General features: G+C 40.5%; 1 protein-coding gene across 12 annotated transcripts in view; it reads left to right on the forward strand.

The window, feature by feature from the left end:
• The window catches only part of LOC108689105 (CUGBP Elav-like family member 4), a 672688-nt gene that overhangs the window by 588636 nt on the left and 74588 nt on the right, over positions 1–9464 (forward strand). For 10 of the 12 annotated variants that reach the window (XM_018195731.1, XM_018195734.1, XM_018195733.1 and 7 more), the window contains one exon: positions 2058–2106. In XM_018195731.1, the coding sequence (XP_018051220.1) occupies positions 2058–2106 (49 nt within the window). Of the gene's footprint in view, positions 1–2057; positions 2107–5576; positions 5600–8279; positions 8345–9464 lie in introns of those variants that run through there. The other 2 variants (XM_018195742.1, XM_018195740.1) reach the window with 2 other exon arrangements.

Raw genomic sequence — 9464 nt, forward strand, 5'->3', positions numbered from 1 at the left:
GACAGTCGCGTATCATCGGATTAATCGATAGCGCGAAGTTTGATCCCTCGAGACGACATTAATTGCTCGTACGTTCGAGAAATGTGCAATCTCTCGCGTTTTCCATCCCTTCCACAGTCCTTCCAATCTCGCGTTTTCTATCCCTTATATGAACACGACGTAATGCGATGCCATTAAAAAATTTTCTCCACGAGAGAGACAACGATACGTGTGCAGGTCGCGATAGTATGGTTGCGTTATATCGATCTCGAAGAGAGCTCCATGAACCCGGAACATCCATGTTCGCTTGTTTGACGTACATATACATCGTATAATGTCTACGTGATCGTGGCACTGACCCCGACCGTAACGTCGCTTCTCTTTGTGCTTGATATGCATACGTGCAAAAAAAGTTTCGGGGGGCCGAAGCATGTTCCCACCCCACATATCGCGTATCTTTTCCCTCGTAATTCTTATAGAAGCATATAATAAAAGAAAAATAAAAGAAGCCAGCATAGAAGACAGATGGTCAATGCCAATTGTATACGTTAAAAACCAGATTTTCCAGTCTAGTATTCTGCTACCTATTATCATGTTTTTAGTCGTACATTTTAATCGAATGAAATCATACACATGATATTTACCTAAGTACATTAATGAAAATAAAAATTTTATAATTATTGAAACAACTACAAACTAATCAAAATAATCAATACAGCAATGCAATATTATTTTTTAAATAATATTAAGTGAAAACGGATCGAGAAGTATTCACAAATGAATGAAGAGAGTCAACCAAGTTTGATCAAGGCGAGTGCTTTGATGCTTAATAATATTTCTGTATGAATTTTATAATTTTTATAATTTCAAGTAGTTATCGGTTCAAGCAAATTGCACGACGAGTTTAATTTTCTATTTTAAAATGCGATCCTAATTATTTAAAATTGTTTAAAATTTTATAATATTTTTTAAAGACAATTAAATTAATTTAGTCAAGTGAACAATTTTTCCTTAGTACACTCTTTCATGTATTATTTCTTTCTTGGTACCATAAGGATATACCATACACGTTCACACATTACGAATAATACAAATATTTGAAAGATAAAATCGTGTCATTGGTAAACCGTAAGGTCTGGCAACTCTTTTGCGTCTGCGGCAGTTCAGTGATCCTCGGAGGAAAATTGGTCAGAGAGAAAGGATCTGCAAGGCCAGCAGTAGGATAATACCACTATTGGAAACGGCATTCGCGCCAACGGAGACACGGAAGTGGTGAAGAGAAGGGGATGAGGAAGGGGTGTATTGTGCAAAGAGTTCAAGACCGAACGAAGTCGATAGGAGAGAAATCGCATGAGACGGACGAAGACGGAACGAAAAGCGAGAGGAGTGGAAACTGGAATCGAAGTACGGTCTTGTGTCCCCCACGTCATGAATCATGCATTCTCATCCCCTAGGAGCGAACTGGAGCGCGCTGCGGCGGTGCGACCCGTCCGAGAAATAAACAATGTTATTTGTTCGTTGGGATCCCGACCCATCCGCAGCGGTCCAAAGGACTTCTAGCAGGACTAGCGGCGGAAGGACGAGTGGCGGGTTCCGTGCTTTCGTAACCCACAACGATGGGATGAGATACCCGGCTACTCTCCTCCTCATTCTCTTCGTCCTTTCTCGAGCGCTTCTGTCACTCCTTCTATCTCGTTCCCGTTTCTGTGCTCTACTCGCGAACCCATGCGCACTCTGACAGCTAGAACTGTCAACGGCAGAGGAAGCTCTCGCAACCGCTGATGGTGTTTGAACGGGGCCGAAGTGACGCGAAGGACGAGCGCATACATGCCGGACAAATAACGATACTTCCGCTTTCTCGGCAAACTGGATATTCCTGCTATCCCTGCTATGCCGGTTTCGTCCTTCGCCATGAGCTTTCGTTCTTCTTGTTCCACTTGCCGCATCCTCTCAGAAAGGATAAAAGCAGAAATAAAAAGACGAAAATGCGCGACTTTCTGTAAATATAAGAAATATCGTAGGAACCAGAAACACCTTATTGCGAGACGATTAACATGTCGTTTTTATTTTTGTTGCAGATGAACCGTCCTATCCAAGTGAAGCCAGCGGACAGTGAAAACCGCGGAGGTGAGAACAAGCAATCGATCCAATGTGTCTAAATATCGAAAATTATTTCGCTAATTTAATTACGATGAGGAATATTAAAATTCTTATCAAAAATTCGATAGAATTAAATTTAATTAAGCTTTGAAAAAGAATCATAACGCTCTTAAAGTAATGTTTCCATTTTTTACTATTCACAATATTTTCATTTTTACACCATACAAAGTAAAAAGATATCGCAAGAGATTGTAATCACATATATTTCGAATATTCATGAACAACAGAAAAAAATTAAATATTTCATGAACACGCGGTCAGTGATGAATCAATTACAAATTAGTTTCGTGCTGGAAATACCATACTTCTCTCTCGTATTATACATAAACATAGGGGAAACAATTTTATTCTGCGCAGTATAGGTACTCGGTGTCTTTAATAGCATTAGATTCCATATCAATCGTACAAAAGTACTATGTAATAAACTACAGATAATTCGCTGTAATAGTGAGTCGCGATAACACATTGGTCGTATAAAATTCATACTCGCGCCGGCGGCGCGATAGACTACACGATAAAAAATGTATACCGCGGGTACCCACCCATCCAGTCGAGCTGATATTCATCGGCTCGTTCTCTCTATAGAGTTGTCGCGCGTGGCGGCTCCTCTTCGCGCCCGCGCCATATCTTCCCCGTGCACACCTTGTGCCGAGAACCAATTTTATTAATTAGTAGAATTTTTCAACTGGCGATGGTCGTCATGTTGACATTCGCTTATCGCCATGGACGGCGCGGGTCATAAATTTCGCGTCACAGTAGAATAACGGGGGCAGGCAGGCATCCGCGTATGTATGACGAAGCTCCAGATAATCGAGAGACAAATTGTCGATTGACCATTGTTTTTAATGAGTCGTCGCTTGCGCTCGTGTTTCTTCCCAATCGCGTGACCATACGCCCACCTTTGCCAATCTTATAAATATATAATTTGATTGGTATTATTTGAGAAAAAGCACAAACTAATCGACACTCTAATCGGCGCGATTATGAGCATTGTAAAGTATCTCGCGGAAAAAAATCTCATCGCTTATCCATCCCCATTCGTTCATCCGCTCGCGCTCGCGTTCAATTCGTCCCATACGTTAATTTCTATAAAGCATCTCGGCAAATATAACTCGTACCATTGGAGTCACGATTTAATTAAAAATATGGTATTTATCTTTGGAGGCGGGTCGTAGCCGATCGATACTGTTCCATCCGTTTGGCGAGCGCCATCGTCGAAGCTCCCAGCATCGCTTCCGATGCATGTAAATAGCAGGGAAGCTCGTCCGGGAATTCCCGAAGGCTAAGAGCCGTTGGGGCCCCCTTCGTTACCATTCGCAAAGTCCGTACCACACCGGGGACAGCGTTCCCGACGAGCTGGCAACTACTCCGAAGTCCTTCCTGCCGACGAAGGTGGGCAGGACTCCAACGCAAGGAGTGCGCCAAGATAAACGAGGAGAATACATATAAGAGAGAAAGAGACACAGAGAGAGAGAGAGAGAGAGAGAGAGAGAGAGAGATACATATAGAAATGCGAAGAGATCGAGGGAGATCGCGCAGGGCGTTAGACCGGGATATGCGGAAGAAGGCACGGGGGCGACGAAGGGGAGTAGATGAGGGGGATCGTAATTCATATGCTAATCTGGAGGAGATGCCATTGTAATCTCCGGTCGCCTGCCTCCGTGCGGCCCCACAAAGCCTCGGCTTGACGCGGATGCAGGAGTGATCCTGAGCACGGTGCTGCTCTCGCCGTTGCTTCTGCGGCGCAGTGTATACCTATGTAGACGCTGTATCTACGTAGTCGTAGAGAGAGAGAGAGAGAGAGAGAGAGAGAGAGAGAGAAAGAGAGAGAGTTCAATCAGGGAGGTTACTGAACTTCGACAGCATCGTCGAGCCGCCTCCATCCTCAACGGTAACCGCCGATGTCTACCCTCTATCGCGTACGGTCGTACAAGATGGTTTCCGCCACTTCATCTTCGCGTCTCTCATTCTCTTTGTCCACCCTCTAATCGCGTCATCCTTAACAGCCAACCCGGCATGATCTTTACGATTCTTCATGACCGTTGACATAATCCTCATCAGATTATCTCGAGCTGATACAGATGTTAATGACGTCATGTAATTCGTCCGGATAACGCACGAGGTCATGGCAAATCCTCAGTCGCGTAATTAGAGGTCCGATGTTACGTTGTTACGTGTAATCTGCTTTAAGATGTTAAAACCGATCCTCCATCGGAATTGAACTATATTAGAGACATATTACGTTTCAATAACCTCCGTGACATTTGATCACGTTTCGCAATTTTGCAATTAACAATATTACAAGATTACTATCCGATAAAATAGGTGCATTCATTCGAATATTTCTCGTCAGCAGTAATTCATATTTCGGTTTAATCCGTATATAAATTCTATCTCGATTGCATAAATGGATTCTAAGAATTTCATCTTGAACTGAAAACGGATTTAAATCGAATTGAACCACTTTAAGTTGTTCTAAGTAGGTCGAATATACTATAATCGATTATATTTCTTGTCGATTTCAAACTATCACATGAGAAACATTGTATTTTTAGTAAGCAAACTCGATATAACTGTTTCATGATATATTCCTATTAAAAAAAAAAAACGAAGGTTACACCGTTATATATAAAATGATAGTTTAAGGTTTAAGACAGCAATGTCTATAACTACTTCTCTCTTCTATCGAGAAAGATTTTATTGTTCCACTTTTTCGCTCTTTTCCACGTTAATGATCACTCTTTATGCCTGCGTTTTACAGTCCTCAACATGCGGTTTAGTTACATTATTTTATAGATTTTCTTCTGTAACAATTAGCACTCGAAAGGCGACTGCGCAGAGTAAACGTCTTATTAGCGATACAAAAGGTAAATCAGGTTTTAATTGCGAGACGATGCAAGGCTAAAACATTTGGCTGTGGAAATGACTTGTTTTACTATACCAATTCCTCTTATCGCGCGAGATACCGTAAAGTGTTTGTGCGATAAATCCATCCGCGAATTGTACGAAAAACCATACAAACAATTCAAAAGATATTTCATGCTAAATTTGACTTTATCTTAAATCCTTGCTAACGTTTAGAAATTTATCGTGTTGAGATGCGCGAACAATGACCGTTCATAAATGTACTATCTTCCGTAATATCGGTTGCAATTTTACGACCGCAACTCGTACAAGCTATGTACTTATCCTTTCCAGTTCTTATCGCAGTGATGTATCATCAAAGATACGTTTACTTCAGAAATCTCAGCGAAATCCATTCGAGTGAAGCTTCCCGACGTAGCTCTTTTCCGAAACATTTTTCACGCACGTCGATGGTAAGACTCTGCACGCGCGATAATAGCAGCCGAAGCACAGCTGGAATTAAGTTTACAGCGACGAGAACAGATTTGAGAAATGCGTATCTCGGAAGTTGGCCCACCGACTCAGGGTCGGTCGAAGTTTCTACGACTGGATAAGGGTGGGTGCTGCTGTACCGGAGCTAGTTGAGCAAGTAGATAAGTTTCGATCCCTCAGCGAGCCACCTTGCTCCCACCGCCATCACTCGCCTTACCGCTACCTCTTCGTCGTAGATAAACGTATCCCAGAATATCGGATTGAAGAAAAGGGGAAAGGGGGCCTACAACCGCCTTCTCGCGTCGACTGCCAAGTTCGACTGACATGACGTGGACTGGTCTTAAACTCATCCGAGAGAAATCCTCGTGGATTATAAGAGTCCGTTTTCGTACCTCTTCTTACGAAGAAGAACGAAGGATGACGAGGTCGTAAGACGAGCGCAAACTTACTCGCTGGATTTGTACTGCAACTTCATTTTATGGTATATCGGAGAGTATTCGCAAAGTTAGTTCGTATATGTGAGCAACGAGTAATGTCAGAGAAATATGAAAATTACAAAAGCATTTGTGAAATATTCTTATTTATTGTGATATTCACTTGAATGAACGTGTTAGAATATTTGAATTTCGTAGAAGAAAAATGTATTTTGATGTTCATCGACTTTATTTTATTTTAACTAGAGTTTTAATTTTACAGCTAGTTTTTCTTCAATTTCTAAATAATAAATTTATGAAAACATATACTGAATATATTCAAAGAGAGAAAAATATCAAAATAATTAAATTTTATTTTAGAGAATATTAATTGGAATTATATTAATAAATTCTTAATATAATACTCATTTTATTCATTTGGAAAAAAAGAATAACAAGCTAACAGATATATTTTTTGAAATTATTATTTTAATCCCCTCTCTCCGCGAATAGTCACCTGGAGTATTTTTATTCCAGCGACAAAAAAATATGAATTGTAAAATAATATCGTTTTACGATGTCGATATTGTTCAATATATTTTTTCTTCCGTAATAACCATTCTTTATAAACCTTTAAATATGCAATTCTATCGAAAACTTGCAATAAAAAAGCGTTATGTTAAAAATTTTAATTTTTTTTTTAAATATTGTTAAATAAGCTATTTGACGCGTTTTTTCCATTTACTATTTCTTTGATTTATACTTACGTTTTTAAAAAATTGTGAATAAATCTGTATCCATAATATTCTCAAACTAATCCTAATAATTTAAATAAAGCGATTCATTGGCATTAATTAATGACAATTCGACAGAACAGTGCCATTTGACAGGTTTATAGTATAGGAAAAATACATTATCATGAATAAAATGTGATTTAAATATCCGCGTTGTGTCAAACAAAACGTTCGCTTTGTTCTCATCGTCCAGAGCAAAATGATAATTTCTCTTTCGCTTTCGCTTGGGGAATCGAAGAGCGCGTTACACTTAGCTCAAAGGCGACAAAGGTCCAATTCTTGGTCCCTACGGTATCCTGACGCGACAATAGAAGCGAACTCTCGATGAAAAGTACCCGAGGCTAAGAACAGACGGGATATTTCCCGACGAGGCGTTGATATGCCGAAGGGAATCGAGACGGGTGTGCATGCGCGGTATGAGGATTGCCAAGGGTAAAAAGAGGGGGAGGGAAGAATCTGCGGAAAGCGGGGATGCAATGAGGCTGCAAGTCAGGCGAGAATCTAATTTCCCGAGACAAATCCTTAAATGTGCCCCGGAGCCTGACTGGAAGGCGCGAGCCGAGGCATCTCACGGAATGAGCTCTCGTCTAGCATCCGCGACAACGACCTTTAACTCGGCTCGCCAATTTTGCGTCTCCATAACCCTCTCGCGAAACGCGTCATTAAGCTCATTCACGCGGGAAATGCGGTAGATCGAAAACAGAGCGTCGCAATCCGGGATGCAGTCGCGATCTAACTGGAAAAACATAACTCCCCTCTCGTGTGTTTTTTGCTCGAACGAGATTGCCCGATGCATTGCATAAAAACAGCGTCTCTTAATTAATTTATTGATAAAGACAACAGAATGAAACCTTTTAGAAAAATTGCAATAAATTTGCATTCATGAATGTTGATATGAACTCCTACGAAAGATTTCTCAATTAGTTACAATCAAACGTATTGAGGTGTTTATTCAAGGAAATTATTCCAATTTCATTATCGCAAATAGCATAATATTTCAAATCTTGTTATCAGTATTATTGATATTTCGTGATAGTTTAATTCCTGCGATTATTAATCTGATTGTATTATATCCACGACTAATATTATATTATGAAAATTAGTTGCTATAATTATATAATATCTAATTGCAATGTTAAAATCAAAAATACTCACACTTGATATTTAACAATAATCAAACGGAATATATACATTTTAATGAAACTTAATCATTGCTACGCAAATGAATTCAATGAAGTAACCTGAAAATCGATAAGTAATGATCAATTATATAAAATAAATTGTAAGAGAAGTAATTTTCGCTCAACGCAGCGATAAGCATCGATCTTTTTTTACAAATAATATTCTTGTTACTGATCATAATTTTTTTTTTTTTATAATGTGATAGGTTGTATCGTATTCATCACACAGAAGATCCGATCGAAAAAAATGTCCTGTACGGTACGAGTATACGAAAGAAAACGCATGGGTACGAATCGCAGTTGGGCGAGACTAAGATCGAATTGAATCTTGCGAGGATTCATATAGATGACGAATGGTGTATCTTTTTTAGGTCCAATGCCATTTCTTTGTTTCTGTTCTGTATTCCAGAGTGCATGATGGACGACGGGAGCGCCTGTGCCATCTTCTGGAAGTAGGAAGCACCGGTTTCGGCCGCTGAAGGTAACTTCGACTTCCAGGAGATAGCTAGCTTCCTTCCAGTACCTCTATTCTTCTTCTCCGCAAATTGGCAGAAAGAGAACTTCCCCCCTCGATGAAATGAGAACAAAATGAATAAGGAAAAAGAAACGGGTCCAACTACCCAGCCCCTCATTCTCTCCCGCCAACATCACGCCAACACCGCTGATTCAGCCAGCACACAGCCCGCCGCAAAGTTCATTTTGCTGCTCGCTAGTGTTTGAACCACCAAAACTCCAGCATTCCCTCACGAACCACTATCCCTTAGCCCGACTTAGTGCAGCCGGTACATATCTATCCGAGAAGGCTAAATTTGCACAAAGTGCTCGTCCAAATTCTTTCGCAAAAAAAAAAAGAAAGGTCTCAAATTTCTCGGAACTTTTGACACACGCGCGACTCATTAGGACTCTCGCGTACGTTTAGGATTATATCTGTGAATTGGTTTTGGATTGGCACAAACAATTAGTTAAAAATTCAAAAGTTCAAAGTTCGATTTCCCCAAATACATTGATTTTCAAAAATCAAAATCTCTTCGCTGATAAAATTCTCGAATTGCTCTGAACTGAAAATTCAATTGTAATAACTCGCACGTTCTTCCGATAATGCGCACTGCTTATCCGCGCGATGAAAAACGCTATTGGGCTCCTCTATCAGTCAGTCTCGCCATCCCCTTCTTATCCGTTTCTCATCCGGCACGATACGCATCATTTTACGCATTACAGAAGGTATTATAGACAGTGTTGTGCGTGCCCACATGCGTGACTGAAACCTGTAGCCGTAAACCTGTCGTTCGTGTTTTTTTGCTCTGTTTATTACGCACCGCCGTTACACACTATTGAAGCCTCGTTACGACGAGGCGTGCGTGGCGTGGACGCTCTTAGAATTCAGACTGGCATAATGAACTGAGAGTGATGCAGAATATAGATAGAGAGAATCGCGGTCTTAGAGCGTCTACCGACCGTACGATAGCAACGACCCTTTGCTCCGAGTACCGAGTTTATTGTACGTTTCTAAGTCCATAAGTCCCGACGTCTTACATTCCCGAACCCCCTGTCTAATTTCATATCCATATTCGTATGGACAAAACCATCTTGATCGTACATAT

Source organism: Atta colombica, unplaced genomic scaffold (assembly GCF_001594045.1).
Source record: "Atta colombica isolate Treedump-2 unplaced genomic scaffold, Acol1.0 scaffold257, whole genome shotgun sequence".
Classification (NCBI taxonomy): Eukaryota; Metazoa; Arthropoda; class Insecta; order Hymenoptera; family Formicidae; genus Atta; species Atta colombica.